The sequence below is a fragment of the Pleurodeles waltl genome, chromosome 6 (genome assembly GCF_031143425.1).
Source record: "Pleurodeles waltl isolate 20211129_DDA chromosome 6, aPleWal1.hap1.20221129, whole genome shotgun sequence".
NCBI lineage: Eukaryota > Metazoa > Chordata > Amphibia > Caudata > Salamandridae > Pleurodeles > Pleurodeles waltl.
In genome coordinates, this window is record NC_090445.1 from 738,234,842 (window position 1) to 738,259,045 (window position 24,204).

At 45.1% G+C, this 24,204-nt stretch overlaps 1 protein-coding gene across 1 annotated transcript in view; it reads left to right on the forward strand.

Moving 5' to 3' along the window:
- Window positions 1-24,204, forward strand: part of SHTN1 (shootin 1) — a 541,662-nt gene that overhangs the window by 349,486 nt on the left and 167,972 nt on the right. Inside the window, exon 12 of the mRNA XM_069239264.1 lies at window positions 6,438-6,520. Coding sequence (XP_069095365.1) covers window positions 6,438-6,520 — 83 coding nt within the window. The remainder of the gene's footprint in view (window positions 1-6,437; window positions 6,521-24,204) is intronic.

Below are 24,204 nucleotides of genomic sequence, written 5' to 3' on the forward strand. Positions count from 1 at the left end.
ATTGACTACTTTTCTAAGTGGCCGCATGTGAAGTTTGTAGGTCATGCTGATTCCACATTGGTTGTGTCCTTTCTGAAAGATATATTTTTGGAAGAAGGGTTTCCCAAGGAACTTGTGTCTGATAATGGGGTCCAATTTGTTTCAAATGAGGTTGAATGTTTTCTGAATGATTGTGCTGTCAAACATTTGAAAAGATCTCTTTACCAACCACAAACGAATGGTTTGGTTGAATGATTTAATAGAGAGGTTGGTGAATGTGTCCAGTGCGCTTTAGCTAATGGGTGTGTGGTTGATGCAGCTGTAAAGAGTATGCTCTGGTTCTACAGAACAACGCCCCATACTAGCACGGGGTGTCTCCATTTGAAGCGCTGAGTGGGAGGAAGCCTGCCACGTTATTTAGACCAGCTTGGTTGTCCACATTTTTCAAACATTCTATGTGTAAAGAACACATTGACGTCAAGGTTCGTTTGGGTATGAGGAAAGCTCAAGAGAGACAAAAAACCTACTATGACAAGAAAAGGAGTGTAAAAGAGTTACGGTTTGCGGTTGGAGATTGGGTGCGGATCAAACTATCTAGTTTTGTCAAGAAAGGTGACTCATTTTTTCTGAACCTTTGAGAGTTGACAAAGTGTGTGGTAATGCTGTTCGGGTTGGTGGGCGTAATTGGTGGAATGTGGGAAAAGTGGTAAAAGTTTTACCAAGAGATGTTCCTTTGTCACTTAGTGACCCGTTGGAGCAGAATGGAAGGGTGAAGAAGTCCTTGATTGTACAAAAACCTGGTGTGGTTGAACCATTAAATCCTAAGGTAGGGGACGCTTGCTCCGAACTGTTGCCTGTTAGGAAAAGTTGTAGAGTCCACAAATTACCGATGAGGTACCGTTAAGCGAGGTTTTCCAGGATTGCTCAAGTTTTAATATCTATCAAGAAATGCAAAATGTGATGTTTGGAAATGTAAAGCGTAAGATATATCATTACGTACATTTAGAAATGTCAAGTGAAATATGTATAATTAGCTGATGGTTTTTGTTTGTTTTCCAGTGTTTTATGATAAGGTAAAGGGGTAAAGGTTTATTGTTTGTTTTCATGGGAGGGTTGGTCTTGATTGTGTGTCTGCCGCCCGTGCAACTAGAATTCCTCTAGTTTATTGCACACGCAGCGGAGCCGCTCGCACGAGCCGCTTTCTCGGTGTTCCTGACGCGCATGTGGGGCGCGAGGGATCCAGGATGCCGAGAAGACGGCAGTTGGTGGAGCGGAAGGGCAGACATCTGCGGCGCGGCGCTGGGGTGATTATTTGGACATTTGTATTTATGCTGTGGCTGAAGCAAGAAAATAAACAACGTTTTGTTCCACTTACATCGTGTTTTGACAGCTGGTTTCTCCTGTTCTGCTTACTTTATATTTTGTGTAGCGCATTGAGCCTACATTATCATATATATTACCTGAGACAGTGCTTTGTTGTTGAAAGCTTGAGTGTGTCTTATATGTGTTAAAAGAACAAACCTCCGTTTTCTAAAGTCAGGACAGTGTTGACCCCAAATACCTCCACATAAAAGGTTTTTAAGCAATTGGATATTTTAAAATTGTGTACAACCAGGCTAAAACAATCCTGAAAAGGCAGTAGCACTTCCTACATTTTTCATAAATATTTTTAAATGCTTCTTTTTAAGATTACTGATCTCAAAGTCTGTTTTCTTTGTTTAACAAATTCTGGTTATAGTTGTAAGTGGGTTTGCTCATGTAAATTGTAGTCTTTTTACATCAGGCTAACCTAGCTGGCTTGTCCTTGACATAACTAGCTACTAGGCTTGTCCTGCAACCTGGAGGGGCACACCAAGCATGCCCTCATTTAGTGACAATGGGCTAGTGTTACACATTTAGCAAACAGAACAGTGGTTGCACCATACCATGTTTTGAGAATCCCCAGTGTGACCAGATCTTTCTGAGTCACTAGATTTAGGGCCTATGGGCACATACTCATGTAACATTCTGCTCCCCATGCTCTTACCCAGTCCATTGGGTAACATCCTGAGTACATGTTATGTGTGTTGGTGTGTGTGCCATGTGTATGATGTATTTGGTAGGAGGCAGGACTGAAGACTCTTGTGCAGGGAAAGGAAACTTTTAGGTGTGGTCTGTTCTTTTGTCTTACCTTGATTACTTCTTCAGTTGGGTTGACAGCAAGGTGCACACACATCTTTGTGCCTCTGTTCTATTATCCGCATTATTTTACGCAAAGGCTGTGTTTGGGCAAACATCCTGGAAAGAATATTTGACAGGAGAATCACCCTCAACGCTTTTTAAAATTTTCATACTGTGGATACAAATCTAATTTCTGCTAGTTGTTTATAAAAGTGTGAACCCTCTACCCCACTTGTTACACCAAGCCCTCTATGGCCGAGGAAAGTATTTCTGTATACAGTACTCACATGGCTGCTGTGCAACCACTACCGGTACTGGGCTGACAACCATTCTCACCCGAGGTGAGTAGACATTACATGAAGTCTGAATCACTTGCTGAAGGAACTTTATATCTATCCAACTGTATATCTTTCAAGGAGCACCTAGATGTCTACCTGCCTGTTGTTAGAGTAAAGGTGCCTGCCAACCCTGCAGGTGGAGAGACCGTTGAGGAAGGAGCAAGATGCAGAGAATCCCTGGTGTCTATAGGGCACCCATGAAAAAAAAGAATTGCTGGTGAACGATCTGTTAAACCAAAGCATCAGAGGGTCTCAGACTCTCCGTAACGGTTCCTTTTAGGAACTTCCACAGCAGTTGCCAAGGTCTGATTGGGGCAGTGATTGTGTTTTATGATCAGTCTGTGCATGGCTGCATCAGCCCATGTTTTGATCAATCTGTGTGTGGATGCAGCTACCCAAACTGATATTGCCGTGTTCCTGGCCAAATCTGCCTGAATTGTGATTAACCTGTGCATGGCCGCAACTTTCAAAGCTGCAGTCAGCCTCACAGCGTCTGTAACTGCTACAAGGTCGCTGGTGTGTGCACAGCTACATGTGCAAGGTGTGGTTAGCTCGAGTGAGAGCTGCAACTCCTGAATTTATACTTGGCTTATGCAAGGCTGCAGCAAGTGAGCTTTTGGTCAAACCATGGGGGTCTGTTTTCACCAAGTGTCACCAGACCCAGTTGGAGCTTCATTTAGAAAATGCCAGCCCCGGCATGTGCTTGTGTCAGACAGTGCTGCACTGACTCCTGCCCACAGGGGCCCCAGGGTGTGCATTCTCCCATAAGTGGCTCCATCACTGTAGGGCAGTGGTTCCCAACCTTTTGACTCCCGAGGACCCCCACTGAATCACTGTTGAAAGCCGGGGACCCCCAAGCAATTTGTACAATTTAAATTTCAAGAATTAAAACAGTAATTTGCAAAAAATACACAAACAAGAACCCACCAAACAAATACTTAAATTACTAAAGATATAATTATTTTATTTTGAAAATATGCACAAAAATCAAAAGATTTTAATGGGAAGGTCGATACTGCATCTTGATGACTAACTTTTCAATGTTTGGTTTTATGTAGGGACGCAGAATCCTCTGGTCAGATTCTACATTTCCCAAGCCATTTGTTTCCATTTTTAGGTACATAAGATCTGAGAAGCTTTTTCACATATATATGTGGTGGGGAAAGGAAGTAAAACCATACGGGCCTCTCTTCTCTCCATAACCTCTCTGTCACATGTAAATCATTTGTTTAATAGCACCTCTCCTACCACTGTAGGGTGTCGGAGTGCTTTACAGTGGACTACAAAGTGTAGTATTCACATGTCATCTATACTGGTAGGCATTTTGTAAGCGTGCTTAGTTTGGAGATGTGCAAACTCGGGATTCAGAACATAACACTGTGGTTAGCGTGGACTTTAATAATAAGAATGTATGCCTATGCAAGCAAACATTTTTTAACACAAATTGCTAATTTCTGCCAGGCGGGTTGCATGCAGCTCTTTGACCGCAGTTCATAACTCTCTGTGCTACATTACGAATGTAATTTATGAAATGCACAGTGACAAAATAATCTGTCACAAAAGCAGTAACCCACTGTGCTGTGCACATAAAATATTGTTCTTTGCATAATGTACGTTCTTTGCAGCAGGCATGTTAACCCTCTGCGCTACCTTAGCAGAGTCAGAACTATCGCTAGTCAAACCTCCCATCTCTCTCCTGCAGGAACATTAATCATATGAGTTCTCTTGACCTTTTTATTTTTTGCGTGAATGTTGGTGGATGAATTTGAAGTGCTTTTTAAACTGCTGCATAAATAAAGTAATGAATAGAAAAACACGCTCGTGTTTCTAGGAGGCCCCAGCTGGAGAGGTGTCTTCCTGCCAGCTCAGGCCTGCGGACCCCCTGGGAATGTGTCACGGGCCCCTGGGGGTCCGCGGACCACAGGTTGGGAACCACTGAAGTAATGAATAGAAAAACACGCTCCTGTTTCTAGGAGGCCCCAGCTGGAGAGGTGTCTTCCTGCCAGCTAAGGCCTGCGGACCCCCTGGGAATGTGTCACGGACCCCTGGGGGTCCGCGGACCACAGGTTGGGAACCACTGCTGTAGGGTAGAAACACAAGAACAGTCCAGACAGACATAGGCTGACCTGTGAGGACTGAAGGACTGATTCTGATTAAAAATTATGAGACTAACCAAGACTGAGCGCACTACATTTTTTCCTTTGTTAGTAGTGACTAGTATTGCGCATTGTTTTGTATTCAAGTACTTTCTTTCTTTCGTGAAAAGATAAGCAATTGGGTGGACATTTGCTTATTGAATTGTTCATTGAGGGCCCGATTCACAAAGAGCCTCCACAGATGTGGCCAAATCCTCCACACTGCAGCTTTTCATTGTGGAGGATCCGCCATGAATGCGGAGACTCCACCACAACTGCAGAGGCTCTTTGTGAATCAGGCCATGAGTGTTGAGCTCTTAGCTCAGTCACCTACCTCCACACTGCCTCCCAGAGAAGCTTCAGCCTATGACTGCTCACCATCACTACCACTGAGACTCGGGTGCAGCCTTTGCTTTTCCTATGCCCCTGAACAGGATTTAACAGAAGGTCCTTTTGGATGTCTGTGGTAGAGTTCTCGACTGCCTTGTAGGTTGTTAGGAGGATATTAGTCTGTGTTGTTTAAATTATAGATTACATGGTGTCCGGACATCATAATTGTAGGGCCTTGGTTAGAGGAGGAGTGATCGCAGAGCGGATTTGGTATCTGGGGAATTCCAGGTATGTCTTCAGGCATTTCTGAAAATGTATTAAGGTTGATTCTTCCTCAGGTGTCTGCACAAGTCATTGCAGAGCAGTGGGCCCTGAACCAAGATGATTCTTCACCCATCCTCCTTTCTTGAAAGTGACTTGGGTAATCAGTTTTGAATTTCTTAATCTGAAATTATGACCTAAAATGTAATGGTGTACTAGTTTCTATATTTAGTCTGAATCTTTTTCTCATAGTTTTTGTAGATGGCACTCAGTAGTCTAAATGTAACGCTTTGCTCTACTCAGAGCCAATGAAGATCCTTTAAGGCCAGTTACTTTGCTTAGGTATAGTCCATTTCTCATTGCTTCATTTTGTATCCCTTGAAGCTTCTAGAATGCTAGTTTTGACTGGTTAGCAGGACTCCAGTGAAGATACTACTGAAGAGTTAGTAAGTTTGATATGTTGACACGTAGAATAATGGGAGTATCACTTTGAACTGCTTTTGTAATTGTGAAATGGTGCTGGGTAATTATCTGGGATGTTATGAAAGCTAAATGGTAGGAAAGAGTGGTAACTTTATTTGCCAGGAGCTGCAGCTACCTATGAATGTCTTAGACATTATGTCCATTTCCAGTAGCAGGTACTTTAGTGATCTAATCAATAGGATTAAGGTTGTAAAGGAGTTAATAAAGAATGGTCAAGGGCAGGGTGGATATTAAATTCTGAAGGCACCCAGGGTCTCTTTGCTTGTTCGTTTGCAGTTCAAGAAGCAGATACAATTTGAAGCTTCCTGCTGGCCTTCTCTGTCTTTCTGCTACTTGTGAAAGATGCCAGTCATGAGAAACAAATAATGTTCCTTTCAAATTTGGTTGGATTAGTAATGCAGTGGTTGGGCACCTTGCTCAAATGCTTCACCTGCACTCTGGATAGTGACAGTTTGACAGTTCATTTTACAAATCCGGACAATTAGTAATGTTTTTTTTTTTTTTTTTAATTGCTGCATATAGTTCCACCTCCTACTGTAAGTTGAAGAGTGGTATGTGCCTCGGGATAGATGGTTGTGATATGCATGGACAAAAAATAATTTACCAGCTGTCAACAAACATCGAAACTGCAAGCTAGGGATGATTGTCTTCCTAACTGTATGACAAAATGTGGAAAGATGCTAACATTGTTTTTTTCGTTGTTTTAATGAAACAATAATAGATTTCACAAATTGTTATATTTTTTTTACAGGTCTCTTATGTCGATTATTCGTAAGAAGCCATCGGCAAGCAATACGATAGCAATGAAAGGAATGCCAGCTCAGACAGAATCGGGTGAGGACAAGGCGCCAAATGGTTCATACACCAAGAGTTCTTCATTTGTTCTGTTAACTAGAATATGACATCGAAACTTAAATCTCAGCCCCATAAGGGTTATTAGATAGGACATTGTAGTCAGGACTGTGGCAGAGTAATCAAGCGATGCTTTCAGAGGAGTGATGGCGTATTTAGTTTAAACAAATTCAGGCACAAGTGGATACTAAGAAGCACGTCATAAAGGTATAAGAGGTCTGTGTTAATTTCTTTGCGGTCTTCATCTCCTTGATTTAGTCACTGATGCTGTTGTTGATGTCATTTAGTTGGTCAGGAGTTGTGTTACTGCTCATTGTATTTATTGTTTGTCATATTGCATTAGTTGCTGGACGTATTGTTTGTCTTATTGTTGTTTTTATTGTGCTAATTTTTGGTGCCACTGAATTAATTGTTGAATTTGCTGCTTGTCTAAGTTGATGTCTTTCTAGTGTCTTTGGGTTGAAGTTGGACTTACTGTTTCTTTCATTAAATGAATTGTTAGTCATATTGTGTTGATTGCTGTTTCTAGTACATTGGCCACTAAGCTTGTTACTGGCCAAACTGGATTGCTTGTTAGCCATTTAATGGGTCCCAGATTTGGGGCGTGGGGTGGAATCGTTCAGAATGTATTTGTGTATTTTGTGTTTTCACACTCTGGGCCTGATTCTAACTTTGGAGGACGGTGTTAAACCGTCCCAAAAGTGGCGGATATACCACCTACCGTATTACGAGTTCCATAGGATATAATGGACTCGTAATACGGTAGGTGGTATATCCGCCACTTTTGGGACGGTTTAACACTGTCCTCCAAAGTTAGAATCAGGCCCTCTGTCTCTCAACATGTTATCAGTTGGTTTCATTTCATGTAGTTTGGCAAAACTACTTCAGGCTGGTAATATAGCTGGTTTTAATGTGCTTCAATGATTTGTTTAAATTAGGGGTGGACGGAACTCATGGAATTTGACTCAGCAGAATTCTGTGGAGTTACTTAAAAAAAAAACTGAGTTTCTGTGGAGTTTTCACTAACTTACCATTTTGGCAGACACACAAGAAAAAATTACACCACACTGCGATTGAAGGAATTTGGCAATTACTTTGCGTTATAAAAGTAAAGCAGAATTTCCAAAATTCCACGAATTCTGATGGAATGGAATATTATGCCTACCCCTAGTTAAGATATCAAGCATTATGAAAACTACAGAAAGATATTAGCAAAGTGTACAACAATGTAATGTTGGTGTCCACATCAAATGTCCCATCAGCATTTTCCGTGGACTTCAGCTTTGGAGACCACAGTCCTCTATTGTCTTTGAAACTAACTTCAGTGAACAATAGTATAGTTTAATTAGATCTGCTAATGGTCTTGGGTAACACTATTTTTCTGAAGACAGTACTGACATTGCAGCATTTGTTGTCCCCGGAGTTTCTACAGACAGAGCTGAGCCAGGATCCAAAGCGTGCAGCTTCTTTAGTGGAAAAAGCAAAAAGGGTATAATAAGAACACCACCATACAAAAATCAGTTGACTTGCTTTTGGTTCTATCAGACGGCCATAGCTCTTCTTTACTTATTACACAACAAAGAAAACAAACAGTTTGGCATCATCTTCTAACATCAACATAATCCAAGCATCCTACCATAATTAAACCTAATACCTCACGCTGTGTTCCTCCATTGAGGCATACCCTCAAACCTGTAGATGTAGACCAATGCCCAGTCTTTGAAGGAGCAACATAAAGGGAAAGAAGGAGCAAGCCAGTCTCCAGATGGCAGAGGGTATATGCTGTGCCACACCCTCTCCTACTAAGAGGCTAAATGGTAGAGCCAACAGGCTGAATGGGTGGCCCCTCGTCACCTACTGTTGCCTGACCACAATATTTTGTTTTCTCGGTGCATCAGAATAAGAGGCTATAACTGTCCACACAGCAGCGCAGCATCCAGACAGTTCACAATGTGTATCATGAGAACCTACAGAGAGGATGCAGTGTGGGTGTATAGTGTATGCAGTTTATGCATTGTAGGCAGGTATAGTGTGGACAGTGGAGGCGAGGGAATGGATTCGCAGAGAGTGCGCACAGAGGATGCACTGTGTGCACATTGACTGTGTTTAGTGACTGGGGGCAGAGAAGTGACGTCTTCCATGTGTGTATGTGTGCAGGGAGTGTGGGTGCTAATACATGCACGGTGTGTGCATGTACAGGAGAGGGCCCTGAGTGTTTGCAGAGAAGACACAGAGATTGACTGGAAAATGTACTAATTGGGTCTGGAAAGGCTGCATAATGTGTGCACTGCATGGGTTGATAGAGTGGTCATGTAGAGAGTGGAAACAATGGATGACTATAGTGTGTAATACGAAAATGATGAGGGATGCAGAAAGAACATCACCATCTTTCCATACAGTAATATTTCGAACAGCACAGTGCCCTCAACCATTGAAGGACATAATCTTTCTGACTTGGATTTTAACACAGTGGTCTTTTTGATAGTCTTTTACAGTGGTTCTTAACCTGTGATCCAGGGACACAGGGGGTCCGCGAGGCCTTCTTAGAGAAGGATGGCCAAAAGATTGGCTTTGGAGAGACAGCGCCTAGCCATAGAGAGGGAAAGAAAAGAGATGGGTTTAGCTCCCATCAATGGTGGCAGCAACATAACTAGGGTCAGAGAAGATACTGACATCCCATACAGACCTGGGTTGATTTTGACTTCTCAGTCAAAACACTAGCTGGTTGAATAACTGGCAATGGTGTAAATGATTATGATGGGCTGTATAACTTGTTTATGAAAGAACATCTGTTACGTAATTGTTTCAATGACAAACTGCATAAGCATCTGGTAGACCTAGGTCCAATTTCCCCCCAAGAATTGGGAAAGAAGGCAGAGCATTGGGTCAAGACTAGGGTGACCAAGACTTCCGCAGGGGGTGACCAAAAGAAAGGGGTCACAAAGCCTTCCCAGGGGAAGAGTGTTGAGACATCCAAGGGAAAAAGTAAAGAGTCTTCTACAGGGCCCCAAAAACCTGCTCAAGAGGGTGGGCCCAGAGCCTCTTCACATTCCTCAAATGGGTATAAGGGTAAAAACTTTGATCTCAAGATGGCCTGGTGTCGCATCTGTACTCAGCATGGACATCAAACTGGAGACAAGGCCTGTCCCAAGAAAAGTTCCACAACAAGTACTACTCCAGTTAGCACTGGAATAGCCAGTCTCCAGGTGGGATCAACAGTGTGCCCAGAGCAAATCAGAGTTCACACTGAAGCTACATTAGTCTCTGAGGGAGGGCTGGACCTAGCCACACTTGCTGCCTGGCCGCCTAACATGCAAAAATACAGGCAGGAGCTCTTAATCAATGGGACTAGAGTAGAAGCCCTGAGGGATACAGGTGCCAGTGTCACTATAGTGACAGACAAATTGGTTTCCCCATGACAATACTTGGCTTGACAGACATATCCAGTCACAAACGCTGACAATCAGACTAAAGTCCATCCCATGGCAATGGTAACTTTAGAATGGGGAGAGGTCACTGGCCTGAAATAGGCGGTAGTCTCTTCTGCAATCCCTGTAGAATGTCTGCTACATGCTGGGTATCCCTGAACTGGTGTGTGTCAAGACAAGGGCACAGTGCAGGGCTCAGGGTGAAGTGTTGGAGTCTGGAGTAATGGCCCAACCTTCCAAGAGAAAAGGAAATAAGACTGGGGAACCAGCTTCAACACAGCAAAAAAAAACAGAACCTCTCTTCCCAGGAAGAAATTCTATCCCCTGAGGGAACTGAGTCCATGGAGCCGGCGACTTTACCAGGTTGAGCTCTTAGGCCCAGGGGGACCCTAAAGGGAACAGCTGTGAAAGGGGCAAGAAACTTGTCTCTCTCTTGAAGGCCTAAGACAGCAAGCAGCTGAGTAAGAAAAAGGAAATGTCAGTGGAACTCAGTCTATTGGGAAGATGGACTCGTTTACACTGAGGCAAGAGCTCCTAAACCTGGTGCCACTAGGAGAGTAGTAGTGCCTCAGGAGTTTAGGGAGTTCATTCTGACCTTAGCCCATGACATTCCCCTTGCTGGGCATTTGGGACAAACCAAGACATGGGAGATAGTAGTCAATCATTTCTACTGGCCCAATATGTCTCAGAAGGTAAAGGAGTTTTGCACCTCCTGTGTCACCTGTCAAGCCAGTGGTAAGACAGGCCGCCATCCAAAGGCCCCCCCTCATTCCACGTCCAGTGGTGGGGGTCCCCTTTGAAAGAGTGGGAGTGGATATAGTGGGTCAACTTGAACCTCCCACAGCATCAGGGAACCAATACATCCTAGTAGTAGTGGATCATGCTACTAGGTACCCAGAGGCAATTCCCCCTAGGTCTACCACTGCCCCTGCAGTAGCCAAAGCACTCGTAGGTATTTTTACCAGAGTGGGATTTCCTAAGGAGGTGGTTTCTGACAGAGGCACCAACTTAATGTCAACTTACCTGAAACACAGGTGGAATGAGTGTGGGGTGACTTACAAATTCACCACACCTTACCATCCACAAACTAGTGGTCTTGTTGAGAGATTCCTCTTGCCATGCCTGCTTTTCGCCTACAGAGAGGTGCCACAGAAGGGAGTAGGGTTTTGCCTCTTTGAACTTCTGTTTGGCCATCCTGTTAGGGGACCACTAGCACTTGTAAAAGAAGGCTGGGAGAGACCTCTCCATGAGCCTAAACAAGATGTGGTGGACTATGTACTAGGCCTCCGTTCAAGGATGGCAGAGTACATGGAAAAGGCAAGCAAAAACCTTGAGGCCAGCCAACAGCTCCAGAAGATGTGATATGACCAAAAGGCTGCTATGGTTGAGTTTCAGCCAGGGCAGAAAGTCTGGGTTCTGGAGCCTGTGGCTCCAAGCGCACTTCAGGACAGATGGAGTGGCCCTTACCCAGTTCTTGAGAAAAAGAGTCAGATCACCTACCTGGTTGACCTAGGCACTAGCAGGACTCCCAAGAGGGTGATCCATGTGAACCGCCTCAAACTCTTCCATGATAGGGCAGATGTAAACATGTTAATGGTTACAGATGAAGACCAGGAAGCTGTGAGTGAACTTCTCCCTCATCTCCTCTCCAGTGACCCTAAAGATGGCTCAGTAGATGGAGTGATCTATTTAGACACCCTCTCTGGCCAACAGCAGGCTGACTGCTGGCAAGTCCTCCAGCAGTTTGCTGAGCTCTTTAACCCCTGGTCAGACACACCTGTGTACCCATGATGTGGACACAGGAGACAGCATGCCTGTCAAAAACAAAATATTTAGACAGTCTGACCAAGTTAAAGAAAGCATCAAAGTGGAAGTCCACAAGATGCTGGAGTTGGGAGTGATTGAGCACTCTGACAGTCCCTGGGCTAGCCCAGTGGTCTTGGTCCCCAAAACTCACACAAAAGATGGCAAGAGAGAGATGAGGTGTGTGGACTACAGAGGGCTTAACTCTGTCACCAAGACAGATGCTCACCCCATTCCAAGGGCAGATGAGCTCATAGGTAAATTAGGCGCTGCCAGATACTTAAGTACCTTTGACTTAACAGCAGGGTACTGGCAAATAAAAATGGCACCTGGAGCAAAAGAGAAAACTGCGTTCTGTACACCTGATGGGCACTACCAATTTACTGTAATGCCCTTTGGCTTAAAGAATGCCCCTGCCACCTTCCAAAGGTTGGTGAATCAAGTCCTTGCTGGCTTGGACTCCTTTAGTGCAGCTTATCTTGATGATATTGCTGTCTTTAGCTCCAACTGCCAGGATCACTTGGTCCACCTGAAGAAGGTTTTGCAGGCCCTGCTAGCAGCAGGCCTCTCTATCAAGGCATCTAAATGTCAGATAGGGCCAGGTACTATGGTTTACTTGGGTCACCTCGTTGGTGGAGGCCAAGTTCAGCCACTCCAACCCAAGATCCAGACTATTCTGAACTGGGTAGCTCCAAAAACCCAGACTCAAGTCAGGGCATTCCTTGGCTTGACTGGGTAATATAGGTTTGTAAAGGGTTATGGATCAGTAGTGACACCCCTCACAGAACTGACCTCTAAGAAAATGCCCAAGAAAGTGAACTGGACTGTCAAAAGGCCTTTGACACCCTGAAGTAAGCTATGTGTACAGCACCAGTTTTGAAATCTCCAGATTACTCTAAGCAGTTCATTGTGGAGACTGGTGCCTCTGAGCATGGGATAGGTGCAGTCCTGTCCCAAACAAATGATGATGGCCTTGAGCAGCCTGTTGCTTTTATTAGCAGGAGGTTACTCCCCAGGGAGCAGCGTTGGAGTGCCATTGAGAGGGAGACCTGTGAAGTGGTCTGGTCCCTGAAGAAGGTGAAACCATACCTTTTTGGTACTCACTTTGTAGTTCAAACTGACCACAGACCTCTCAGATGGCTAATGCAAATGAAAGGAGAAAACCCTAAACTGTTGAGGTGGTCCATATCCCTACAGGGAATGGACTTTGTAGTGCAACACAGACCTGGGACTGCCTTTGCCATTGCTGATGGCTTTTCCAGGCTCTTCCACTTAGAAAATGAAGCCTCCCTTGGGAAAGGTTAGTCTCATCCTCTTTCGTTTGGGGGTGGGGGGGTTGTGTAAGGAAATGCCTCCTTGGCATGGTTACCCCCTGACGTTTTGCCTTTGCTGATGCAGTTATGATTGAAAGTGTGCTGGGACCCTGCTATCCAGGCCCCAGCACCAGTGTTCTTTCCCTAAACTGTACCTTTGTTTCCACAATTGGCACAGCCCTGGCACTCAGATAAGTCCCTTGTAAATGGTACCCCTGGTACCAAGGGCCCTGATGCCAGGGAAGGTCTCTAAGGGCTGCAGCATGTCTTATACCACCCTGGAGACCCCTCACTCAGCACATGCACACTGCCTCACAGCTTGTGTGTGCTGGTGGGGAGAAAATGACTAAGTCGACATGGCACTTCCCACAGAGTGCCATGCCAACCTCACACTGCCTGTGGCATAGGTAAGGCACCCCTCTAGCAGGCCTTACAGCCCTAAGGCAGGGTGCACTATACTACAGGTGAGGGCATATGTGCATGAGCACTATGCCCCTACAGTGTCTAAGCAAAACCCTAGACATTGTAAGTGCAGGGTAGCCATAAAGAGTATATGGTCTGGGAGTTTGTCAAAAACGAACTCCACCATAATGGCTACACTGAAATCTGGGAAGTTTGGTATCAAACTTCTCAGCACAATAAATGCACAGTGTGGAATTTATTGTAAAATGCACCCAGAGAGCATCTTAGAGATTCCCCCTGAATACTAGCCCGACTCCTAGCGCTAGGCTGACCAGTTTCTGCCAGCCTGCCACAACCAGACGAGTTGCTGGCCACATGGTGAGAGTGCCTTTGTCACTCTGTGGCCAGGAACAAAGCCTGTGCTGGGTGGAGGTGCCTCTCACCTCCCCCTGCAGGAACTGTAACACCTGGCGGTGAGCCTCAAAGGCTCATGCCTTTTGTTACAGCACCCCAGGGCATCCCAGCTAGTGGAGATGCCCGCCCCTCCGGCCACTGCCCCCACTTTTGGCAGCAAGGCTGGAGGAGATAATGAGAAAAACAAGGAGGAGTCACCCGCCAGTCAGGACAGCCCCTAAGGTGTCCTGAGCTCGTTTGGAGGATTCCCCCAATAGGATTAGTGGTGTGCCCCCCTCCCCTCAGGGAGGAGGCACAAAGAGGGTGCAGCCACCCTCCCGGACAGTAGCCATTGGCTACTGCCCCCCAGACTGAAACACCCCCCTAAATTTAGCATTTAAGGGCACCCCAGAACCCAGGAAATCAGATTCCTGCAACCTGAAACAAGAAAAAGGACTGTTGACCTGAAAGCCCTGCAGGGACGACGGAGACGACAACTGCTTTGGCCCCAGCCCTACCGACCTGTCTCCTGACTTGAAGAAAACTGCAACAGCAACGCATCCGACAGGGACCAGCGACCTCTGAAGCCTCAGAGGACTGCCTTGAACCAAAGGACCAAGAAACTCCAGTGAATAGTGGTTCTGTTCAACAACAGCAACAACTTTGCAACTTTCTTGCAACTTTTAAAGTCTTGACTCTTCCCACCGGAAGCGTGAGACTTCACCCTCTGCACCGGACGCCCCCGGCTCGAGCTCCAGAGAACCAACACTACAGGGAGGACTCCCAGGCGACTGCGACCTCCTGAGTAGCTCGAGACGACCCCCCTGGACCTCCACAGCGAGGCATGCAGAGAGAATCCAGAGGCTCCCCCTGACCGCCACTGCCTGTAAGAAGGAACCCAATGCCTGGACCAAGCACTGCACCTGCAGCCCCCAGGACCAGAAGGAACCGAAACTCAGTGCAGGAGTGACCCTCTGCCTAGCCCAGTCGGTGGCTGTCCTGAGAAGACCCCAGTGCCGTGCCTGCACCCCGGGTCCCTCCATTGATTCCAATACAAAACCCTGCACCTGCTTTGCACACTGCACCCGGCCACCCTTGTGCCGCTGAGGGTGTGTTTTGGGTGCCTACTTGTGTCCCCCCAGCCCCCTTAGTGCTCTACAAAACCCCCCTGGTCTGCGCTCCGAGGACGCGGGTACTTATCTGCTGGCAGACTGGAACCGGAGCACCCCTGTTCTCCATAGGCACCTATGTTTTTTGGGCACCTTTTGACCTCTGCACCTGACCGGCCCTGAGCTGCTGGTGTGGTAACTTTGGGGTTGCTTTGAATCCCCAACGGTGGGCTGCCTATGCCCAGGAACTGAGACTTGTAAGCGTCTTACTTACCTGACAAACTAACCATTACTTACCTCCCCCAGGAACTGTTGATTTCTGCACTGTGTCCACTTTTAAAGTAGCGTATTTCCATTTTTACTAAAACTGTGTATGCTATTGCTCTAATTCAAAGATCCTAACTTACCTGTGTGGAGTACCTTGCATTTTATGTATTTACTTCAAATCTTGAACTTATGGTTCTAAAAATAAATTAACAAAAGCTATATTTCTATAAAAACTATTGACCTGGAGTTAAGTCTTTAAGTGTGTGTTCCTCATTTATTGCCTGTGTGTGTACAACAAATGCTTAACACTACCATCTGATAAGCCTACTGCTCGACCACACTACCATAAAATAGAGCATTAGAATTATCTAATTTTGCCACTGGTTTACCTCTAATGGGAACCCTTGGACTCTGTGCACACTCTCTCTTACTTTGAGATAGTACATACAGAGCCAACTTCTTACAGTGGGGCATCCCCAGATTAAAATAGTGATTAAGTGGCAGTCTCTGGATCCCAGTAATGATTAAGTATGAGTCCACGGACATCAGAAGGTTACGACCCACTAGTCTAGTACATTTGTGGGGGGTGTTCATGTACCTGACATCCTGTATGAAAAGCTTATACTCAAACCCCATGTGTTTGTATGCACACTCCGGTTACTCTATTGCTGTAGAAGATTGAAAAGTTGTCATAGTAAATATTACTGTGCATGCCTTGCTGGGAAAATCCAATATTACACAAAAGAAAGCCTAGATGAAGGAGGATAAGAGAACTAAAGACCTTCAACTATGTCCAGGAATGAAAAATGTTCAAGCTAACGTACAAGAAAGTTTCAGTTTTATTAAGGACATGGAGGTGAGGATTACGCTCTTCTTTCCTCCTTTTAATAATACAGCAGCCATATTTTAAACAATAACCACAACAACATTTCGCAAAAATGAAGGAGATGAAGAAAGTAACAATCATCCAATTGTATACTGGGGACTATCATAACTTTCCTTGTCCCTTCTCACTGTTCCTCTTTCCTCCTGTGACTCAAGTCGACCGTGGAAGCCCTCAACCTTGTTTAGACGACTCTGATCCTGAAATAATCGACAGAAACTATTGTAAATCATCTGCATTCTCTGACAGAACACTAGTTATCACAACCATTGTTATAGAATATCAGGTCAACCTGGCAAATAAGACAAACCGTAACATTTTGTAACAGTTCAGCTATAGAAATCAGGCAGAGCAGGAAAAAGTTCAACCTCAATTGATCACAATTTTTTTTTTACTTACAGACATAACAGATCCATGTCACTAGGAGGGGAAAGTAAGCCTATATCAGGTAGGCTAATCCTTGTCTCCTTGACCTTAATAGAATTGAAACTTTCTGTTACGTTAGCTAGGACATTTTTGATTCTATGTCAGGACCCTGAGATGAGGATTATCCGGGTTGAAAGCTTATCCACCACCAGTGCTGCAGTGGAGGAGAATGGAGTCCGAAGACCAGGATGCCGCATTCACAATATCCTCCAAGCGAGCCCCAAGGGTAAAGGCCTTTGATGCCATTGCACCTCTATTGGAATGAGCTTCTTGCATGGCCCACCGAACCCATCTCACGATGGTTGGGGAAGAGAGCACCTTAAAGGGTTTCTGAAGAACAGTGACAAGTTGCCGTTCCGATGCGGAAGATGGTCAACCGTTGCGGCCTCTTATGCCTTGATGCATCAAATGACACTTAACTTTGGAGAATCTGAAAAAGCAGCGAATGAAATAAGACATGAATTACACTTTGTCCTTTGAGTAACATGAAAAATCAACACGTCTCAGGTAAAAGTTCGCCCCGTGATATCCTACGCCTGAACATCTAACACTCTCCTACAAGAGATCAGACAAAGCAGTGTTGGCAGTTTGGCTGACAGTTGTTTCTGAAGAAGATATCTGTTAGATTATGAGGTGAAGAGATTCAGAACTGAGTGCAGCAGTTCCAGCAGGAGTGGTAACCTGATGCCTCTTAGTAGCTCCTTGGCTTGAGAATCTGTCCTTCATTCAGGTTACCACAATAGTAGGGCAGAGTTCTGCATATCAGCCTTTGCTGTCTCCACCTTCATGGGTGGAGATTAAGCGGTGACAGCTTAATATCTTTGATCTTTCTTTGGAGGGGGTTGATGTCATCTTTGCAGCCAGGTGTTCCTCAACAAAAACTGTACATCATTGAGACAGATTTGTTGTTGGGTGCTGGACATGCCAGATTGATCACCCTCCAGGTCAAGTTATCTGACGATCTGATGCTTGTTTTGTTTCGTGCCTGGCAAGGCTTTGGTTTGGGCAGCTCTCAACTTTGTCAGCCTTTTTACAGGTGCTGGACCAGCCCTCATTATTTAAGTCAGCAGTTGCAGTGCTTTTTTAGGGTTGAGCGCGCAAAACGCTCTGTCCCTGTTGTAATCTCTCTATGGGCTTGTAACCACGCCCATCAGTTTGGTTGGTTCGTGGGCTTGCCTTTTAGAATTCTCTTGATTTCATTAGTGAAAGACATGCATGCGTCATGCCTTTTCCACTGTTAAGCCCTCCTCGAGTGCATCAGCCAACTACTGAAAACATTCGAGGCTCCATGTTTTCCATATGGTTTCCAGGCCACTTTTTCTCTTTATTTTGTAGGCAGTGTGATCTCGTTGGGCGGTAGTCAAGCCCTTTGCATGATATCGACCCTGTTACAAGGATAATTGCACTTTTGCCTGTAACATGGATGATTGCACTTTTGCCTATACATTTCACTGCGAGCGAACTTCTGTTTCCTCTTGTATGGCTGCTTCGCGCTCATGGTGGCCATCGTTTTGCTTATGTGAAACTCTTTTACTTTTCATTTTCAGTTTATGTGGCAAGAAAAGTCCGGTTAGGAATTTGCAACGCTAATAGCTCTAACTCGAGCAAACACAAGACCCATTGCATTGCAAATGCTTGTTTTTAAAGGTCTTCAAAAATTATTTTCTCCATCTCCTTTAGTCATTCCCCAGTGGGTCCTTAACTTGGTCCTCACATCTCTGATGTGCACTCCCTTTAAGCAAATTCTCAACTGTCCCTTGCAGCTCCTCACCCACAAGGTGGTGTCCCTCATTGCCATAAGCTCTGTGTGTGAGCTTCATTCTCTCTGAGTTAACCTGCCTTACTCTACATTCTTCTCAGACAAACCTTGTTCTGGGGATGGGAGCAACCTTTTTTACCATAAGTTGTGGTGCCATTACATGTCGGTCAACCATCCCCCTTCCGGCACTCTGTCCTCCGAATGAGCCCTCTAAGGAGGTGGAGAGACTCCATTGCTTGGAGCACTTAACTTTTACATCTATTGTAACAAAGAATACCAGGTGGACGATCAGCTCTTTGTGGGGGTATCTGGGGTGAAACAAAGGCAAGGCCATGAAGAAGAGAACAGTCTCCTGTTGGATCTTTACTCTTCGATTTGGTACACATTGGCCAAAAAACTGCCTCCGCTAGCTCTGAGATCCCATTCTAGAGAGGCCAAAGCTCCTACTACTGCGTTGGCACATTAAGTTCCTGTCTTGGACATCTGCCAGGCGGCTACATGGGTGTTCTCCATATGGTCACAAAGCACTACTGTCTGGACAGCCAGGTCTTCTAAAAAGGGCACTTCACCCGCATGGTCCTACGAGCATCTTAGTTTGATTCAAATCAAAAATCCACTTCTTAATAGGTACTGCTCTGGTATCTATTCAGAAGGTGGGGAATCTGCAGTTAGAAGTGTCTTTCAGAAGAGAAAGTTATTTACCTTTTGTAACTCTGTTGTTTGTGATGCCCTAACTGGTATGGATAGGCTCAGACATGAGTCCTGTGCTCACTGTGCCACTGGATGGGTAGAGTAACAACGGTTTAGGATTCGGCTAGAGAAATTACCAGTGGCTGAGAATAATTCAAGCATTCCATCCAATTTTGTACACTTAAGTGCTAACATTGTGGTCAGCAGTTGTGATGCCGTTCTGTTAGGGTAATGACCATGATGGGTGGAGTTGGGGGTGTTACCATGCTCAGGTCTTCAGGTTCTGGTGTCAGCTCCCATAGGAGCAACAATCCTAGCTTGGGCTATATATTTTAAAGGTGGCCTGCCTTGACAACATTGAAAAGTGTCAGCCTTTTCAAGCTTGTGATCCATCTGGGGCTTAGCCTTTTATCTTGGATAGCAGAAGTTGCGATCACAGAGCCATGTGTAGCAGTTAGCAGGTCGGGGCGAGGGCTATCTAGATTCTAAGTAGACTTGACATTGGAACATCTAAAAAAATTCAATGCTCCTGTCTTTTCATGATTGACCTCAAGATTGTTTACTGCATAGTATGAGCTAAGTTTGTTTAAAGTATATGTGTAGCCCACCACTGATAGGGTCATCTGCAAACTGTATTATTGACATTAGGAACCCGTTTAGATTAGAGGCACGGGCTCTTGGGTTAATTAACACCTCTTGGTGTCTGCCACATTAATATTCAATAAAAGTGGAGCTAACAAGCATTCTCGAGGTCTTTCTTTATGAACATTTTGTCTATCAATGACCGATCATCTCTCAATTTAACTCGTACCCAATTATTGGAATTTAATTAAATTATTGCATGTAGCAATTTGTCTGGCATTCCCCTCTTGGTTAGTTTGGCCGAGAGCTACTTCTGTTGATGCTTTTGAAGGATTTCTTAAAATCTACCAATCAGACAGAGAGATGGCTGCCTTTTTGCATTGTTTTGTAAACCAATAGGGACAACAACACAGTATTATCTGTAGTTCCACTTTCGCCGTGAAACTAGTTTGTAACCAGGAAAATAGTGTTCTGTCTGATGGCCAATCACACCGTTCTTGTAGTAGCAAAATGTGTAGTACTTAGAGTCACATTCACAAGGGCTATAAGCCTCTATTATGGAGGATCTAGCTTGCTTCCTTTTATCTGGATCTGGTGTAAATACGATCCTTGCCGTGCTGTTGGCACCATACCATAGGAATAGTAGTTCTAAAACTGCTTTTTCATTGGTTCTGTAGCTCGGTTTGGTTCCAAGTATCGCTGCTGGCAATCAATTGAGGCCAGGTGCCACATCCTCACTATTTCTTTTTTTTTTTTTTTTTTTAATAACCACTTTTTATTGGTTTTCAGTGGATTACATAGAAATGCAATACATGCCAGACCATTAAACCTCAATCGGTATATCATAGCAGAACAGACTTTTCCAACTGAATGACCTGCGCATGCTCGTCGGAACCCAAGACATGTCAGTCTCACAGCATCTGTCAAAAAGACGTCAAATAACACACATATATCTCTTACACATGGTAATAGGTGATAATAGGTGAAAATCATCCTCTTTGTGTCCTTTATTGGAATATAATCTATAATGGGTATGGAGAGGTCTATGAAAAGAGACAGAGTAGTGAGAAATAGTGTAGGATTCTGCCCAGTTCCTTCTGGGCCTCAGTGAGGGAAAGCAAAAGAACCCTAAAGCAGGATCACTTGCAAGCCCTTGGGCAACAAGCCAGCAGCTCATATTCATACCAGGTAGTGGTGTGGCTATAGGAGAGTGCAGGGGCGTAGCTTCAGAGAGGGGGTTCCTTTGGGATGTTACACCTCCCGTAAAAATGTATTTTCAGAAGAATAGTTGGGTGCAGTTGCTTTCAGTTGGTTATGGTGAAGTGTCTGTTGGATTCGAACTTGCATTTATGCACACACACACTGACAAAAACACACACACTCTCTCTCATCTCTGTTTTGAAAGCCCTAAACAATATTGATTATCTTACAGACTATTGTGTTTCTCTCACTTAGTACTTGTACCAATTCACACACCTTTCCCTTTCCACTGCCTCTTAAGCCCCTCTTGTGCGCCCTACTTGTCATATAATGTATTTTAACTTTATATGCGAGAGTGATTGTCGGCCAAACTGAAGCCCACACCCTGCAACCTTAATGACCAAGCTACGCCTGAAAGAGAGAAAGAGAGAGAGAGTGAGAGTGAGAGACAGGGGTATTTGTATCATCCACCCGCCAGGCTGGGAATGCCTCCATAAAGTGTTCCCAGCTGCAATAGAATTTCTCAAATTGATCGTTGAGCCAATAGGTTACCTGTTCATAGGTGACAGTTTTGTACATTTCTTGAACCCATGCTTGTTTGTCTTGGTTGTGTGGGGTGGGATTCTTCAGAGCCGGAGTATGCAATGTTTGGCCATTGCTAGAGCAAAGGCAAACCATTCGGACATGTAGTGTGCGATCTCTGAATAATTCACTGTGTCATGCAGCAGCGCTGTACGCTTGTAAGTGGAACTCGAGGTTCCGAAATGTATGTCATGTGCCTCCAGACTTCGCCCTGATAAAATGTTAGAGCCAAACATTCCCAAATAATATGCACCACAGAGGAGCCCCGTGTCAAGTAGTCATTTAGGACTCTGTACCACCTGTGGAGTATTTTAAAGTAGCTATATTTCAGGCGTGTCTCCCTCAAGGCTTTGTCATGAGTTACCATTAGACTGACCAGTCTTCATCCTTCTTTAAGACTGCATAGTGTGGGGTTCGAAAATACATTATCCCTTAATATTTTTTTTTAAAGGCCCAACAACATTTCCTTAAATGTTCCCGACGGAAAGAGGTAGGACAAGAGCGAGGAGGCAGATAGGAACCCAGGTAGTGACAAAGTAGCTAGAGGATACAGTGCTGTAGCCACTGGAAATTCCAAAAGTATCTCCAGGGGAAGTGGCATTTTTCCTGAGGCTCAGTGAGGTTTTCATTCTATGGTGGAAGATGATTTGGTTAATCATATGGACGTTTCAGGTTATGAAATGGTTCGAGACGGGTTCTTGGCCCCCAAATGAATCTTACCAAGGTCCCAAAAGGGCTCTGCATTGTGTAAAACTGAGTTTTCCCTTTTGGATCGACTTACCCGACCTATATGTATGAACGATGTTTGTATAATTGGATTGGGGGGAAAATTGTGGGTTTTTAGGCGCTGTGTTTAATGAGTAGAGCGGGCAGTCGCATCTCCACATTGAGTCTTCTAGCGACACTCATTGGGGTATGCCCATGGCCGAGTAGAGAATTTAGGAAATGGGTGCCAGTTGGTGCTGCAACCAATAGTGCTCTATTTGAGGGAGATGCAGCCCCCGACTTTCAGTGGGAGGAGAAGTTTGTTGAGTTTATGGATAAAATCTGTTTATTGGTTTTAACATAGAAAAGTACAAAGCACAATATCCTAATCGCCAACATTTTGACCACCAAGTTACTAACGTCCCAATCTGACACTAGGGAGGCTATCCACAGGATCACTGTTCTATCGCCAGAAGGGATCTCCCTTTTCATCTGCCTCCTGACATCCCGAAGAACAAGGTGGCCAAGTACAGAAGTCTAATGATCTCAGAGCTTCGTACATAAGAAAACAGAACATATATATAATTAACAATACAAAAACCGTGCTTCCCCCCATACAGCTGTGCCCCTCTCCTCCCCCAGTTCTCACCCCCTCCTCTCTCAGCAACATCGTCGCAGGTCCCCCCCCGACCCCACCAGGCCGGACGTCCTCTAAAAAGCTTGTGTCAGCCCCAAGACCCTCAAATAAGCCGGACATGTCAGCTCAGTAAACTCGGTCGATAAGATCTGAAGAAACGGCTTCCATAACGTACCTATGTCACCCACTCTCTGCTGAGAAACCAGGGTAAGCTTCTCCATTGCAAGGATGAACCACAGTTTCTGAAGCCACGACACATACGTCGGTACCCTGTCCGTCCCCCAAAAAGTTAGTATCGACTGCACTGCCGCGTTGAGGGCCAGTGCCATCTGTCGCCCCTTCAGCGATCGTAGAGGAAAGGTAAGGGGGTTGGGTAGACCCAACAATGTATACAATGGAAATCTAGGAAGCTCGGTCTGAAACAGCTTGTCAATATCGTCTAAGATGCTTGTCCAATATCTCTTAAGTTTGGGACAATGCCAAAGCAAGTGCACCAGCGTGCCTATATTACCACATCCCCTCCAACAAAGGCTGGTCTTGGTGGGATCCCATGAATGTATCCTTGCTGGGGGTGTAATACCAATAGGAAGCCACCTTATACGCCATCTCTGTCCCCACTTCATTATAGGCTGTATGGTGTGTTCTATAATATATATTGTCTCATTCCTCCTCAGAAAATTCCCTCTCCAGCTCGTTTTCCCATATCAACTTCCCTTTAGACATAGTTGGGCGCTCCACCCCCTGCAATATTATATAAAGTTCTGAAAGCACTCGCTTATCATCCTTCTTCGTCAACAGCCACTTCTCGAACGGGGTGAGCGGCCTGTCCATCAGTGCTCTGTTCGCCGGCAAAAGAGCCCAATGCCTCACCTGGTAATACATCAACCTATCTGCCTCTGTCAAACCATATGACTCCTGCATCTGATCAAAGGAGACCACCCCCTGCTCGTCGAACAGGCTCCCCACCCTCTTACAGCCCACATTGTACCATCAGCACAGACCTTCTACTCGCAGACTGGGCTCGAAATCAGGGTTTTCACCTATCGGAGTCATAGGGGACGGGAACTGCGTGCTCTTAACCGATGCGCCAGGAGCTTCCCACACCTATTACTCCCAATGTAATATTTATGCTTAAGCCGCACTATTGCATATTCCGCCCTTTCCCAATCCAGCCGTCTCAACTGCTGCCGCATTTTCTCCAGCTCCCGCCATATTCTAGCTGCACCTGTGGACTTATGGGAGCGCTCCAATGCTGCCACCTTTTGCTCTAGCACTGCCCTCTGCTCTCTCCTTGCTCTATTATCTCTTGCTGATAGCGACATTACCTCCCCTCGCACCACTACCTTCAGGGTCTCCCACAAAGTCTCCAAACGAGTATTCCCATCATCATTAAGGCTAAGATAGTCCGTAATCGCGCGCCGTAGCGACTCCTCCATTTCCCTGTTCTGCAAGATCGCATCCCTAAAGCGCCAGCTTGGATTGCCCAC